The 16,679-nt window shown below is 43.4% G+C and overlaps 1 protein-coding gene across 1 annotated transcript in view; it reads left to right on the top strand.

Moving 5' to 3' along the window:
* The window catches only part of ANAPC1 (anaphase promoting complex subunit 1), a 2,053,226-nt gene that overhangs the window by 42,748 nt on the left and 1,993,799 nt on the right, over positions 1-16,679 (top strand). The window contains exons 3-4 of the mRNA XM_069606837.1: positions 12,345-12,396; positions 13,488-13,588. Coding sequence (XP_069462938.1) covers positions 12,345-12,396; positions 13,488-13,588 — 153 coding nt within the window. The remainder of the gene's footprint in view (positions 1-12,344; positions 12,397-13,487; positions 13,589-16,679) is intronic.

Raw genomic sequence — 16,679 nt, forward strand, 5'->3', positions numbered from 1 at the left:
GGTGGGGGTAGAGAGTTCGAGTTGCGCTGCTCTTACTCGGAAGCTGCCGTCCCTGCCTTGGCAACCTCAAATCTCAGTATGATGAGACTATTAGTAGAGATTGCTCTTGATGGTCTAGCTGAAATTCTTCGCTGGATTCTGTCCGTGAGGTAACTAGGGGCTTCATTATTCAAAGCTTTGAGTGAGGGATGCAATTTTGAGATTAATTTTGTTTTGGGTGGGGAGCCAGTTGTTTTGGCTCCTTATGGATATGCGGGCTCTTTTAGTTATGCCAAGGGCCGCTCTCAGGGCGTTGTTTTGCAGGTTTTGAATCCTATGGATGGTAGATTTATAAGCCTAAACATATATATATCTATCATTGGAATAATCAAGCCTGGATAGAATAAGGGCTCTAGCCAGGATGGGACAGTTGCCTTCTGACAGAAAAGGGTCTACCTGTTCTGATGAGTTTACAGGTATAGGATGTAGCAGAAGCCAATGATTCTACCTGTTTGGAGAAGGAGAGGGTTGCATCGAGGTAGAAACCAAGTGTCTTTACCTCCTTAGCCACCTTAATAAGGTTACCATCGATAACAAATGAGGAATAGTCTGGAACTAATTTCTGCACATTAGAAAGAGTGCCCAGGATGATACGTTTGGTTTTAGCATCGTTCAGGCATAGACCGTGGGTTGTCATCCATGCCTGGATAATGAGATACTCTATTTACCAAGGCCAAATCCTTGTTGTAATCCCCAGAAAGTGGGAGGAGAATCTGTGTATCATCTGCATAGTTTGTGTAAGTGATACCCAGAAGGTCCAGATCATCAGAAAGGGGCTTAGTAAATATGTTGCATAGGGTGGGGGAAACACAGGAGCCCTGTGAAATGCCGCAGGTGATGGGGAATCGGGTCGTCGTCTTCTGCTGCTGCTGGGGAGAACACCCTCATCGTCCTATCACTTAGGAAGGAGTCAATCCATATAATAGCTTCTTTGGAGAAGTGGGAGGCTGAGTCTAGATGGCTGCATAAGACCTTGTGGTTAACAAGGTCGAATGCAGCCGAGAGGTCCAGCAGCAGCAGGAGGGCCGATTTTTCCCTTTATCTCGAAGCTCATCGATTTGTGCCTTCAAATCGATCAGGGCAGTCTCAGTCCCTTGTTTAGGTAGGAATCCTGATTGCAGTGCACCGAAGTTTATGGATCTCTAAAAAGAAATTGATTTTGATTGTAAGCAATCTTGTCCAATATCTTTAAAAGAAATGGCATTGTCGTAATGGGCTGGTAATTGGTGGGTATGAGTGAATCTAATGTTTGCTTCTTTAGCAAGGGCAGCACCCAAGATTGTTTAAGGTTAGTCGGGACAGAGCCTGAGGCAAATAAAGCATTGACAAGTTTAGAGATAAAAGGGAGAGCTCTCTTGCCGCATTTTTTATAAGCTGGACTGGGCAGAGATCACCCTGGCAATTAGAAGGCTTGAGTGAGAGGATGACATTCTCTATCTCAAGATTGGAGGTTTTGGTAAATTTATAGCTCGCTATGGTAGCTTGTTCCTTCAAGGGATCATCGGTGGCGTTGTCAAGGGAAAGAGTTAAGTGAAGCTTTTTTTAGGGCGATTTTGTTTTGCAAAGTGGTTACCTTGTTATGGAGTGCCTGTTGAATATCTGAGCACCATTTACTTTGATGCAGATGTCGGGGACAACGATGGGGGGATTCTAGTTCCTTGACGATGGGAAACAATTCCCTCATACTGGAATTGGCGTTGGAAATGCACGTATTATATAAATTAAGGTTGGCCAAGAAGATTTCTTTTTTGTAAAAGGATGACATTTCTAGTAGTTTAGATTTGCTGTCTTCTGTTAGGAGTAACCTCCATGACGTTTCACAGCTCCTTTTCAGAAGTCGAAGATCTTTTAATTGTGGCGTGAACCACTTATTTAGGTGGGCTTTGGGTTTGCTTGGTCTAAGTTACAGTGGGGCAATGTTGTCAAGTGTGGGAGACATGATCTTGTTGTATTCTTCAACAAGTGTTTCTGGGTCTGAGTGGTCAGGCAGTTTAAGGGTGGGAAGGATAGCTGGGATCACTTTTTTTTTTGTTCCGTTCCTTGTTAGACATTCCGGGGCAGTGATGGTGACTTGGGGGACTGGTCTGGTGATGGAGAGTTCAAAGGATAATTAGAAGGCGTCTGTCCATAATTGTGGGGAGATATTTGTAATATTGGCAGTACAATTGTATTCCGCTACCCAGTCAATGGTGTGCCTTTTGATGTGTGGGTCTGGTGATTTATTTTGGGTGAAGCCTAGGTCAGCGAAGACATTGGCGATAGAGGTGGCCAGAGTGTCTGAGTGATCGTTGAAACCCAGGTTGAAATCCCCAAGGAGGAGTAGTTGGGAGGTGATTTTTTGATTATTTGAAAGAAGGGTATTGATGTCTTCCGCAAAGGTTCCTTTGGGTCCATGGGATTTATAGATAATGTGAATGGTGAGGGTCTGGGAGTTGCGTAGCGGGAGTCTAGCTATAAGCACTTCACAAGAGTCAGTAACTAGGGAGGGTATGGTTCTCATTGCTAGGCTGATTTTTGTGATGATGGCAATGCCACCACCTCGCTTCTTGTCTCTGTCCTGTCTTAAAATAGTGTAGCCATCCGGTATAGTTAGCGACAGTAGTGGTCCTGCTGCTTCATGCAGCCAGGAATCTGTTATAGACAGAAAGTCTAGGTTGTCTGATAGTATCAGGTCTGAGATCTCGGTGGCGTGAGCGGTCAGAGATCTAACGTTTAGTAGTGCTCCTTTGAGAGGGAGAGCCGATACAGAGGCTGGAGTATAAGTGGTTTTCCTTTTAGTGGTAGGTTATTGAGCATTTGGTGACTTATGATTACTGATGGTGTTCTTTTGATTATTATTTTTTTTATAAAGTGAGGGTAGAGATCTTGTGAGGGGTACAAATATTGACCAGAGTCTGGCGTTTCTAGAGGCTAGACTGCAGGGATGGCTGCGTGTGTGAAGAGGGCTCAATACATTCTGTACAGGGTCAACCATAGTGAGTAGATTAGTTGGGTGGCTATCAACTGACTTAGGAGCAGTAAGTTCTTGAGCTAATAGGTGACTGACAGGAGTCGATAGGTAGGTGATTGCCAATAAGGTTGTAAGGGCGCAGAGGCAGTATCATATAGTGTGCATGGTGTAGAATAACATTACCTAATCTTTGCACTGATTGGGATCAGCTAGTAGGTTAGAGTAAACTGGTTAATCAGGTTAAACTAATTCCACTTTGTATAGCCTGGGTCTACATTAGTTATTTATCCAAGTAGGCTAGGCTCGGCTGGATCTCCTTTGTCACTGTAGAGCGCACAATGCTCACTAGTTTAAAAGGTGAAGATGGGCTAGTTCCATTTGTGTACAATGGGGCATATGCTAAAACAGTGAAGCACACACTAATTGCTTTGTCAAACAGTGATGTAAAATGGTATTCATTCACATACAGTTGTTGGTGAGGGGGGGGGGCAGAAGGCCAATGTATCTCGCAGCAACAATTATTTCGGAAAACAATGATGACTTCTTTCAGGGCATAAACATTGGTAATTACAAAGCATGCAGGAACGATGTTTATGCGTGCAAATGTTCAGACGATGTCGGGAGTACAACAGTAATGTAGTCAATAGCCGTACTCGCATGAATTGATAGATCAGCAATAAGCGAGGCTGCAAGATGTGTGGCATCAGGGTACTCCTCAAAGTGTTAGTTTGTTCAGTGGGTTGGCCACGATTATAAGAGTCCTTGCAGGGGTGCTCCTGGTGTGAATGGGGGCAAACAGGGCAGCAGGCCTTATCAAGGCCTTGGGGAGGCCGCCGGCTCTTCCGCCTGCTGGCGGATGTTTGTATTTTAAATACAATACAAACACATGTTGCTTAGCAACGTTGAGGCATCTGAGCCTCGTTTTCATCCCGCGACGCGCCTGACATTTTGTTTCTAGCTGATGTCAGCGTGTGCGGTCTGGGCCGCAAATAAATGCAGATGGTGCCCAAATTATCAAAACTAAGGCTACGCTCTGACTACGGATGCCCAGGCAGGACAGCTGCTGAAATCTCAGCCCTTGCTGGCGATGTGTAGGGCCGATCGCTGCTTGCTTTCAGGGATCGCTGTCCTTCGCTGGGCTTCTGTCTGCTGGGGCAGAAGTCGGGGGGGGGGGGGGGATCAGTTATTCAGCCCCTGTCGGTCCCTACTGTACTACACGCTGTGTATTATTTTGCGCAGGATAAGGCACATCCTCATTGTTATATTCTCTTACCTTGGTGAGCCCAGTGCTGCTTCTCACTTCTGCCGGCAGGGTCCCCAAGTTCACCTCCCAATTCTCTTTAAGCTTCCGCATAGGCTTGGACGTGAATCTATGTAACATCTAGTACTGCTCTGTAATTGCCTTCCCCTTGATGTCCCCATTCAGAAGATTTGCCTCTATTGGGTATCTCTGCGGTAGGTCCCATGATGTTCAGTGCAGGTGGGACGTCAGTTTGAAGTGCGGTCTCCCGTTGGGCTGTGTCACAGTTTGAGATGGTCGCATTGATTGTTTCCAATCGTTTAAGACAGCGGTCAAATTGTTTGTGAAACCATGTTTCTCTTGGGTCGAGTCACCGTTCGAGATGGGTGAGTCCTTGGCTTCCAGCAAGTTGAATCCATGTGCAAATTTGTTGCTTCATTGGGATGGCTCAAAAAGCAGGTAAGCGCTGTAGAGTGAGAGAAGCCACACTGCAGGTCCTGTAGTGGCTTGAAGTGCATTTAGCCCAGTTGAGCCGGCTTGCAGACATCTAGAGGTGAGGAAAAAGGGTCCAAGCTGCTTCAGGATTTCTGGTATGCTTGGAGGACCAATCTAGCATGTCTAGGGACAAGGTGGTTCGTCTCGTCTGCACCGCCAGTCCAGGAAGTTGCATGATCCCCTACATGGGTGGGGGTGTCCTTCACCTCCAGTGAGCAGGATCCTGTTTCCGGTGTACAGCCAGCAGATGCCTTGGTCCGGCAGCAGCGTTTCCCCCACCTGTCCCACCACTGTTCCATGGCGATTGTTGGGGAGCAAAGCTGCCTCTGCCTTTGGATGCCGTCTGTCTTCATCCCTATGACAGTGGACTTTGGAATAGACTGTATTGCCAACAAATCCCTCATATGAGGGGTGCCCCTCCTTATTAGAGGCCAAATATCAAATGGGATTGGTCCAAAGTAACCCTGCTGTAAGGTGTACAATCAAGACTGTTGTAACAAGTGTCTTTTGTCTCCTGACACACAAGTGCTTTGTTTGCTGGAAATTTAGAGGGCAGAAAGTTGTAGAGTACCCTACCATGAACCAAAATGGTCTAATCCCTTTCTCTGCCTACCTTTTTCCTCTGGATACCCAGACTCCTCCCCTGTGTGAGGAAGCCATGGTATCAACAGTAAGACGCACAAGTGACCACAGTTCAAGGGTGTTTTTTGAACTTCAAAAAGGGTTTGAAAAAAACACTGATTTAATCCTAAATCTACAGATGGGAGCAAGCTACGACCATCAATTAATAACGCAGTCCTAGTGCTGTCTTGTCAAAATAAAAGGGCCTATACTAATAAACCTATTGCCAATCGTTACCTCTGAATACAAATAGTGTGGGAACAATGTTATGTAAAAGAAAGAAGTGTTCAAGAAATATGTTGGGATGTTCAGGCCGTTGGCCTTCCTTCCCCCACGTTTTCAACACGGGATAAGGCGGTACTCGAGCGTAGCACAGTCTGACTTTTCTAGCACGAGGGTGCAGTTCAAACATTAGCATCATGGCCTTTTGTGCCCAAGTCTCTTTGCTTTCCAAAGTCTCGTCTTGCCGAGGGCCTGATGCGTCAAACAAACAAGTTATTTTCCTCTCGAATTTCACACATACTCAATTTCTCAGGTGATTTCACCATACACCTCGGATCCCTCGCAGCCGGGCTCAGATCCTCCTCAACGCAATGTTCGTAGGATTTTCATGTATCTAATTTCTCGGGTGACTTCACTATTCACCTCGGATCCCCCTCAGACTGGCTCAAATGCGTTTTCACACGATTTTCAATCAGTCTCCATCCGCCGGGCTCGGACCAATTTAATTTACTTTAACACAAACTTGCTTTATCCCAAAAGCTTTCAATTGATGTCCCTTGTTCGGGCTTGGACCAACTTGCTTGGCAATATCAATGTGGAAGACTTTCGATTGTGCACAGGATTTTGGTTGACCCGTCGCAGGACCACTTTGATGCACAGTTCACTGTTTCACCTTTCTCAACTCTCAGCTACCTTACAGAGACCTTCGAATGAGCATGAACGTGGTGCCGGACCACTCTGTCAAGGATATCGTATCTTGGTTCAATCACTCATCTGTTCTATTTTACTTGCGTTGGTGATCACATGCGTTTGAAGCACTGTTCGCTTCAGCGTTCACCATAGAATGTTGCCGCTTGCAAGCTTGGCTTTAACGCAGAACGGTCTGGCATTAGTCTCCTCGACTCACTCGCTGCATTGATTTCACTGGCACTACTTTATTGCAGGAGCCAAGGACAATACCACAGTGGCAAGCGATTCTCCCTGCCTTGATTATCCTGGCAGGAGGGCCCCGGGTACCTCCGACACACAATGCAGGATTCTTCAGCTTGGTTTCCTGGTCTTGCGCTTTCTATTCTCAAGGGTTTGCGAAAGTAACGGTTCCTCGTTCAAAAGGTCAGGGGTACTTCGCTCCTTGTGATCCCCTTCTGTTTTGCTGTCTTTCTTCCTGTGTTAAACTGCCATCCTGGAACAACTGCTTCCTCGTGTGCTTTGCCTTGCTCAGTGTGCTCTCGTACTCAAACCTTTTATCCGTGTGGGGAAGTGTAATGGTCAGAAATTGCCTGACCCTGCCTGACCATTGTATTGGGACATGTCTGGTATACGGTTTGGGTGTTAGTCTGTTTTTTCTCATAGCGAGCTGTCCGTGAGAAAGTGTTTGTGTTGTAAAGGGAGGTTGGGGGCTGGGGGTATGTTAAGTTCCTAAGTGGTAGGATGGGGTGAAGGTGTTACAGGGAAGTGGATACCGCATCTCGCTATCCGGTGTACCACTCCCATAACACCCCTCGCCCAGTTAATCCTTCTGCACCGGCCTATCCCCAGGAACTGGATCCCAAAGCAATGGCCGTGTCCTGGCCACCTGGATGACAGATCCCCGGGGACTAGTGGGTGAGACACCTTCAGGTTTCTCACACCTGTGCATGTCTGCTGACTTCAAAGGGTTTCAGGTCATCCGCACCATGGTTTGTGTGGCTCTGTCAGTGCTACCTTTTTGAAGCACTTCCTCTCGGAGGAACTCCTGGGTAGGTTTCCTGTGCCCTGGGAGGAAGGTGTTTCCCTTTCTCTCAGATAATCAACACTGCAGCTTCTTGGCCATTGCCCCCAGTGGTTGTTGTGAATACATCTGGGCTAGGCGGTTTATGCACATCACCATGTCATAGCTGGGTCCTTGTCACCAACCTGACCCTGGTCTGATATAAGGCGGTATAATTGTGTGACTCTAGTAACCACCATGCCACAACCAGTTCTGCCTTTTTATTTACAGTTGAACTTGCCACCAGGCTGACTAGGTGTCAGAATTCTAATTTGAAGCCGTGGTGCAGACAGATGCAAAAGTCAATTTATGTTCCAGCAGCTGAGATGGTGCTGTGGATGTCGGGACGGGGATGGGGGCGGGGACGGGGGCGGGATGTTAAAGCAAAGGCTCCTGAATAAACTGATTTTTGGAATGCCGGTAGGTAAGGCTGCACGATTATCAGACCTGCCCTTTTAAAAACCGTATTGTTGGCATTATTTTGTTTACTACAAATCAAAAAGCTAAGTCTTTGACAATCTCGCAGATGGAAATTGGTCAATCACAAACAATAAAAATGCCTTCCTTCAAACAACTCTTGCGTCCCTTTCTCGCAGCTTTACCTAGCAAGGTCTGCCAATCTAAGCAGCAAAGGCCCTTCTTTCATGCCAAACTGGAGTGAATGTGGCCATTATTTCTGTCACCCTCATTTGTGGATGTGCAGTGTTCCACCTCCCCCTTATACATTTGAATATGGTTTTGCCAAAAGAGAGGTAGTAGCTCTTTCCTTCTGTGTTGCAATAACTCTGGAGGAATGAGGGCACCATGGTCTCAATGGTCTTACTATGTTAATGATTTGGTTCCAGGTGCTTTGCTCCACTTGATAGTCCCAGACCAAGGCATTCCAATCTAAGCAGCTTACTGGATCCCTTTTGTATACTGAGGCCACATGAGCCCCTTGCATATATTTCAAATGGCGGGAGAGCATGGGGTGCTTGTCTGAGTTACCCAACGCTGCCTCTCTTTTTCAATACTAATTTCTCATCCTTAGTCCTCTAAGGCAATCACTAGTAATCATAGTTGAGAATGCCACATTCCCATAGGAAAACGCTCTGTGAATCGGGCCCTAAATCCTTCTAGGCACATACCACTGAGACATTGTTGGACAAGTTGTTGTTTAGCGGTTGAACCAATGAGGACGAATTCGGTCCTTGCTGGGTTAAGTTTGAGGTAGACCACTGACATCCAGGGCTGGATGAAGGGTAGGTAATCACAGAGACAACTGATGTCCTGTGGGCTTTTTATTCTCATGGGCAGCGAGTATCGTCTGCATGTTGGTGGATGGCTATATTGGTGTCTTTGAAGCATGTACCCAAAGGCTCCACGTAAATATGAAACCGGATCGGGGTGAGGATAGAGCATTGGGGGACTCCACAGGAGTTTGGGAGTCAGAATGCAAAGTGTTCATCTGGGCAGCTTGGTGTCTGCCCGAGAGGTAGGAGGTAAACTAATTCAGGACAGTACCAGAGAATACCATCATGTCTGCGAGGAGGGAGAGGAGGATACAGTGATTGACTGCAGCGGAAGTTCTCGGAGGTGGAGGAGGCACGAGTCTCCCTTTTCTTGGAGGACCTCATCCACCACCTGGATGGTGGCATTCTCGATGATACATTTGGGATGGAACCCAGACTGGTAGTCGTTTAGGAGGTGTAGTAGATTGATTCTGCGAGTAGCTGTGTAGTGACCACTTTTTCAAAGATTTTGCCAATAAACGGTAGGTTCGTAATGGGCAGTTTGTAAATGTTTATTAACCAAAGTTCCAATGATGGCAAATCCTTTTCTGCTGGGTAAAATATCTACTTTCTGCTTCCTCCAAATAGCACCAATGGTATTCCTGACCACCATGCTTTGTTACCTCCTCAAGAACACTTGCCACTGTTCAAAAGAAATGCAATATCCACAACCTGTGGTGCAGTTCTTGGTTAACAGTTAGTTAGTATTCTCTTGATTATAGTTTTAAGCTTCACAATGGTATATTTGTCAGGATGACTTCCTAGTGCTGCTGCTTCCACAACTTCACTTCTACTTAATTTACCGTGAGAACAGTCACCTTGTCTCACAGTACTCCTCTTGGTTTGGACTACTACAATATTGCATCCACTGACATCCCGATATACCACCACAACTTCAGTACTTTGGACTACTACCACAGCTTCAGTGATTTGTATTTCTAGACAGGCTACGACAAGATAGACTTACTTCAACAACTCCAAGTAGGCAATGCACTCTTCCTCTGAACAACTCTCCAAAAAGGAGGAGCCTCTTGGCCTTTCCTGTCTGTTTGCCACAATAACAGCCTGTATAGTATAGCTTACTGAGGAATGGCATGTTTTACTGTAATATCTTTTTTACGTGTCTGGGCTGACCTACATTATGCAGCATTAAATTAATGAAACCATTAATGTTCCTGTGCACTTAGTTTTCAGTGAGTAGAGCTTTCCACAGTTGAGCATGAGTTCGCAGAACCTCTCTCTGTGATAGGCAGACAGAAAAGGAGACTGGCCAAACACGCAAAAAACGTTGACTAGTTGGAAGAGTGAAAATTCGGCTTCCACGCAGGTTACTCCAAGGTCAAATGGAATGGCCAAAAAGGACAGTCCCCGCAGTCCCTCAGAGCAGCGTAACAAGATTGTAGCAGTAAAGCCAGAAACTCTGTTAATACACTTTAAGTGAGAGTGACTGCACAGCAGATCGGTGCTGTGTTGAAAGTATGTGGGTCCTGCGTCCAGCGGCAAACAACGAAAAACAGCAGCACACAAACGCCCTTGACACCACACACGGGCTTCACGAGGAAGATATAAAAACACATTTTGCATTGAAAAGAAGGTAAACCATACCAATAAATACAACATGCACAAAGAAAGTAAAAATAACAAATTGTATTTGACCTTTTTCTAAAACGGCAACTTTGATGCAAATGTACATTTGTATTAAAATTTTGTTTTTGGGGTCTTATTGTTTCGGCATTTCATGAGGACCATGTCGCCCCCAGCTAAAACTTTTAACGCATTATTTACACTTTGATTTTCCTGCCTGGAAGGTACATTTTCTAGATGGGGGGGGGGAGACACACCTTCGTTCCCTGCTCCCCCCAACACTGTTCATATCCCTAGCCTCATCCCCCACATCCTACTCCTCCTCCTCTTCTCTAAACCTTACCTGATCCCAAACCGGATGTAGCTGCTTGTCATCTATTTTTATTGAATATTAAAGTTGGGATATTTTTTTGATCTTCATTTTTACTCTCGTTATTTCCAATAAGTTATTTGTACCTTTTTTAATTTTTTTTTACATTTTCTGTTTTTTCATTTTTGCAGTTTTTTAATGTGAACCTTTTGGTGACATTAAGAGTATGGTATGTAGAAAAGAATGCCAGAAAAAATAAACCTGCAAGTCGTGTTTTATCCCAGGGCATTGGCACGTCGTTTAAATGTGGATAAATGTCGCTTGCCACATGACTGTTATTGCAATGTTTTATTTCCTTTTTCTGATCAACATTTTCCATCATGAGCTCTTTCTGTAAGATACATTTGCATGTTCTGTTCTCTTCAAGCAAGTGTTTGTCATTTTAATCTTGGCAAGATTTGTGTCTAAATTGTCAGGATGAATGTATTATCCAATGAATTAATGCTGTTTATGTTGAAACAATACAGTGATTATTTATTCATGGATTCAATCTGTGGGAGTCCCTCAGCGTGCTCCTTTTAAATATTTAGGTAGGCCATTGAAATATATGATCCGATTTTTCTGTACTCTTTTGAAAAAGTAGACCAGCATTATAAAAATGTGCTATTGGTGGCATCTTGAAAGTTATCAAAAGGACCTGGAAGAAAATATTCACAATGAAAAGGACCTTTTTTTAAATGGAAAAAATATATATGTGAACTGGGACTGGAAGAGCATAGAAGCAGAGAGTAACGTGAAGTGCTGTTTGCTGGAACCTACTGTTCACTGGTCCTAGATTTCACACAAACGGCGTAATGGGGAGTGCTGGCTGGGGCCAAAATTTCGAGAGTGAGATTTATTTAGTTTGTTCTTGGACTTGAAGTGAAATGTTTCAAGAGACTTTGAACTAGTGAAAAAAAAACGCGAATACCTGTATTTTGGGAATTGACGTCCATAGTCCCAAAAGAAATTGTAGGTGAGAAAATGACCGAATGAAGGCTGGAGTCCTAAACCACTTACTCAGTTCTCTGTAACGTCTTTGAAATACACGCTGTGATTAATACTATAATCCTCATATTGATCTCTTTTTCTTCTTTTCTCTACACCTTGTAAAAACCATTTCTTTTTGGTTAAAATCAAGTAAATAAAAAAAAAAAATAAATAATCCTCATCATTAATTTGAGTCTGTCGCAGTAGCGCGGGAAGGTAAATGTACAATGCAAGGGGATGTTAAAGTTCTGTTAAACCTGAAAAACATGTCTGATCAGAACCCAAAATGCCATGTCTGAATTAATAGAAAGAAAACAAAAGTACTATGAGTATTGTACGTATAAAATGATGCTCTGAAAAATGTGAGCTGCTGCTTCTCTCAAAGATGCATCAAGCAATGTGCTTGGAAATAATTTGACTTTGTTTAAAATTATTTTGAAATGCTGAAAGTTCAATGAAGCCCTGACCTTGCCCACATAGTTCCCATCAATATTATTATGGGAGAACATGTTACCAGACTGTAAGGGAGGGGGACATTTCTGAAAATGATCATAGCACCGCATTGACTTAAACATTTGGAGAGCTCCTCTAACAACGCTAACAAAACTGAAAACTTTGCTGTGGGAACAAGGAAAATTATGTAGGGATTTTCACTGGAAACCATAAAATACTGACTTGCTATTTCATAAACCGAATCGCCCCATGCAACATTCCATGTACTAGGTTATGTGCAAAGGTTGTCACGTTGTAGTGTTGGTCATTTTAAAGACTTTGTCAATCCTGTAATGATTTACTCTGTGGAATGACCTAGGTTTGTTCTATTTTTTTTTTAGGCTTTGTGGTGTGATTTTGCTCTCCCAGAAAATAAACCTGAACACCTGAACGGTAAGTGATGTGTACATATTTTAATTGCATCTGCTTAGAATTGTAGAAAAAATTCTGTTTGTTTTAAAAAGAAATGTATTTCAGTTTTAAATACAAAATAACGCAAGAGGCCTCAGTACTGCATGTATACATCTAATAAAGATACTGCATTCTCAGATTCATCCTGGGACATCTTTTAAAGTCCTAATCTGTGGGGGAAGGGCGGTGGAGGGATTGGGAATATTAATGATGTAAATCCAAGCAATGGGGACTTCACATGGCACGTGCCACATACAAAGTAACATGTAGTGAAATAAAATATCAAACCCAAAACAAGTCTCTCATTTTGAATATATGGCAATGTTTGTAATTCTACTAATGCCTGCCTGCATAAGGCTAATTCTTTAATAGCTTGTTTTGCTTGTGTATCTTCACAAGTCTATCATGTTCCACAGCCAAGCAACTTCTGCTCTATATACGTAGGTTTGTTTCTTATGGAAACATCATTTTCTGTACCTGGCAGAAGATTGCTTGGAGTAGGGTTGTGCACCGATTAGTTCTCTATCCTGGACACTTTTCATATTTAAGGTTAAGGTTGAAGGGAGGATGCACAAGGCTGAGCGGTTTTAGAAACCGCAAGAAACCAGATCTAGCAGATTCCATGCCCCTTTTATTTTAATCCCATACCTGCATGGTCCTAAAAGTAAACCAATTAGGCCATCCTTTTATGTTGGAGAAATTATAGTTTGATAACCCAACCTTATACTTTAGGATATAATAGATGGTTTTATTTGTGCCTCAAAGGTTCTGTTGGTGTTTTTATCATGCCTCTAATCCATCGTTATTTGGCGCCCTGTCGGGCAAACCTAAATAGTTGGACTAAGAGTAAAGAGGACTTACCTTGTGACTCAGTTTGAAGTGCTCACTTGAGCTAAAACAGTGTAATTTTGCTCAGTCTTGTGTGTCTGTGTGTTAGGGTGCACTGTTTCAACACAAACACTGTAGTTTCCTAGAGTTTCTTATTTTTAGCCAAGTAATAGTTTAGCCTCTAAGAGTTAGGTTTTTGAAATAGAATGGCGGATAAATTGATAAATATATATTTTTTCTCACAGGTACACAGAAGATGGAAAAATGTGTATGCATTCTCCAGAGTTCATGCATCAACATTCATAGCACAGAAGGGAAGGATTACATAGCCCCCCTACCGTTTCAGGTAAGGAGAAATGCATCTCCTGTGATCTCAAAAACCATTATGGGGGCACTGATTATTATCTGAAAGGTTGCTTGTGCCAGGACCCCATTAAATGTATGGGCAATGGTGAACAATGTAAGCGGAGTAGAATTTGGTTAAAACTGTTTTGAAACCAAAGGCATGTAAGATGTTGAGGTGTATTGTTTGTCAAATTGATTAAGAAATATTGAAATACTGATTTCAATATTGAGTAGAAGGGCATTTGCCTCATTAATGTGATTTTTGAGTACCATAAGGGCCTTTGCCTTCATCTGGGCTTATTTGAAATTCGCCCCACCCCTGTTTTTGTACCTGAAGTAAGTGTTATCAGTGAAATTTCTGCTCGGATACGTCCCGTCTCCACTCTCCTCTGATTTTCTAATTGATTTCTGGAATGAACCCCTCTATTTACTACTGTGCATGGAAATGTTGCAGATGGCTAATCTTGTGGCATTTAACTGTACAGGTTTATTGATGCATTTAAAGTGTTTTCTAGATGCCCCAATAGCAGACTGTTTATTTAATTTGCTTTCATTCAAAAGGATGGGCTTTTTCAGTTTCACCACTGTAGGGGTTGTGCAATGTTTGTTGCCAATGCCTTCATACTGCTCAGCAGGAAGTGTATTGCTGGTTCTGAATGCCCCGTTAGATGAGGATAAAGAGATGGTAAGGGCTTGGTAAAAATTCTCAATTTCCTTTAGGCCTAAAAATAACTCTGTAGATTGTCGCTCTAGAATATGAAAAACTGCTTGGTATACAATGGGAGCCATCCTTTCATATCTGCCTTTTTTATACGCTTCCTGGTTGCACTAGCGCAATGGGAGTCGTTCTGGGACAGTGTGTTAGAAAAGAAAAACAGAGGAACGTAATGTAATAAGGGATCGTGTTCATTTTTCACCATCTAGATACTTCTAGGGAAATCCCAGAGTGCCCATTTCTAGCTTCTATGCAAATATAATCAATATTGGACCTTTGAGTACCCCTTAAGGCTGATATTTGCAGGACGGTCGCCAGAAATGTAACAGGTGCACCGTTTTTAGGTCTTTATAACGACAATGAAAATTGTGACAAACTTTTTCAGTGACTCTAAAATAACTAAAACATTTAGCATTTTTCTCTTTATTTTTTTTTATTTTGACGGTGTCCCTCCCCCCAAAACCCCCTGTGTTCCGTGCTTTACTAACCCCCCTAAACTTTGTAATCCCTTACTCCACCACCACATACACTTTTATTAAAAATTCAACATTTTGTCCTTATTTATGCTTCACTGAAAAAGTTTGTCACTATTTTGATTTTGTTATAAACCCTGTATAACGTCAGTATGGTGCTTAATCCGGTTCCATGGCGTTGTATACACATTAAAAACCAAATGGGGCGATCGTATCTTAACGCACAACATGTCAATTAGATTAGTGGCCACCACTTGGGCTGGAGTGATGTTGGTGTGGCACTTAATGTGCCAATCCGTGTCAACAACCCACCAGTGGGTGATCTTCTTTTTATTGGGTCTGGCATGGGTAAAGAAAGTGTCATAACCCGCTTTGTAAGCACTATCTAATAGCCACGTTTCTTAGAGACACATGATCTATTTACCAACAAGAATGCCAATCTGGATCTATTAATGGTATTCTTTGCTCCTGAGTTGTTCCAAATTAGAATGCCAATGGATGCTTTAGTACTGTTCAGAGCCTGTTCCAAAGGGGTTGTCCTGGGGGAGACAACTGTAAGTCTATTTCTCCCTGTTCCAAGAATTCGGAAGCTTTTACTCTGTTTCCTGTGCACCTATCTGATCTTACAACACTTTCAAAGTATTTGATGGCTACGCTTTAGACATTTTTGATATCGTGATAAATCAGACAGAGGAGGCAGCCATAGAAGCATAGTTGAACACAGCTTTATTAAGTTGATAACCTGTTCTAATCCAAGCTTCTAAGATGATTAGTTCTGTGTGCTACAAAATAACAAAAAGGTGCTTGTCGGGATGTCTCGCAAACTAAAGTCAGTCCTCCATCCAAACCCTAAGCTAACTCAACACTATTCTATTGTATAGGGAAGATGGAAAGAATGATCCTAAGGTAGTGGCTTAGTTAAGGGTTACTTCACCCAAGGAAGTAGCCGTGGCTGGTTTCTGACCTTCAACCCAGAGTACGGTGTTGTCGGGAGGTCTGGCAAACTCAAAAGGTCTTTGAAAGAAAAATATCTTAGTTCCTTGTTATCTTCAACCATAGGGTTTTGTCCCTTCTCCAGGGATATACCGATTTGCGCCGGGAGTTTAGGTACTCCTGCACCCACTCCCCAAGTCCAAGTATGTTGCTTCTTGGGCTCCAAGGCTTGACGTCCTCCGGTGGACATCTGGTTTCCTAGCTGTGTTTTACTGTTTCTTTTCCTTCAAGCGGTTTGCTGCTTTTCTTGGCCCCAGGTGGGATCTGGGGGCTCTGGCCGAGAGGATGTTTGGTTTCGTTTACCCCCTCATGAGGGTATACTCGTGGCCTGTCCCTCAAGGGCTTAGGGGCTTCTCTGGTGCTTTTGCTGATGTGGATTTGCTCACCCTGTCGTGTGGGTAGGCCACTTGCTAGCGATCCTCTTCGCTTCCCCCTCTTTTTGCTCTTTCGTTCGCCTTACCTGGGAAATGATGGGAACTTTGTGGTCTCTTGCCCCTTCATTTGCTCTGCCATTTGCCCCGTCCAAGGCCATGCTCTCATAATGCCCCTAGTGGGCTTCTGTTGCCTTTATTTTTTTCTTTTGTTTGCCCCGTTCTTGGGTAATACTCTCTGTGGGCCCCTAATTAAGAGTTCTTACATATTTCACAATACAGGTTAACTACAGGCCAAAAAAGGGGTTGGCGACTTTGCTTTTTCAGGGTGTTCTCATCACGCCGACACAGAATCCAAACGGGATTCCCTGAAGAAGTTCCTATAATTCTGTTGAACATCTTAATAGGAATGAAACATGTTGGGTGGCGATTAGTCTTACTTGGAAGGCTAAACCCATTGGAATAGATTGTCACTTTAGCATTTTTTTTTGTCTTAGATTAAATGAGCTGTTTTTTAAAATGAGTAATTGCGGTGTGAAT

The sequence above is a fragment of the Ambystoma mexicanum genome, chromosome 4p, assembly GCF_040938575.1.
Source record: "Ambystoma mexicanum isolate Mex_15411 chromosome 4p, UKY_AmexF1_1, whole genome shotgun sequence".
Taxonomy (NCBI): domain Eukaryota; kingdom Metazoa; phylum Chordata; class Amphibia; order Caudata; family Ambystomatidae; genus Ambystoma; species Ambystoma mexicanum.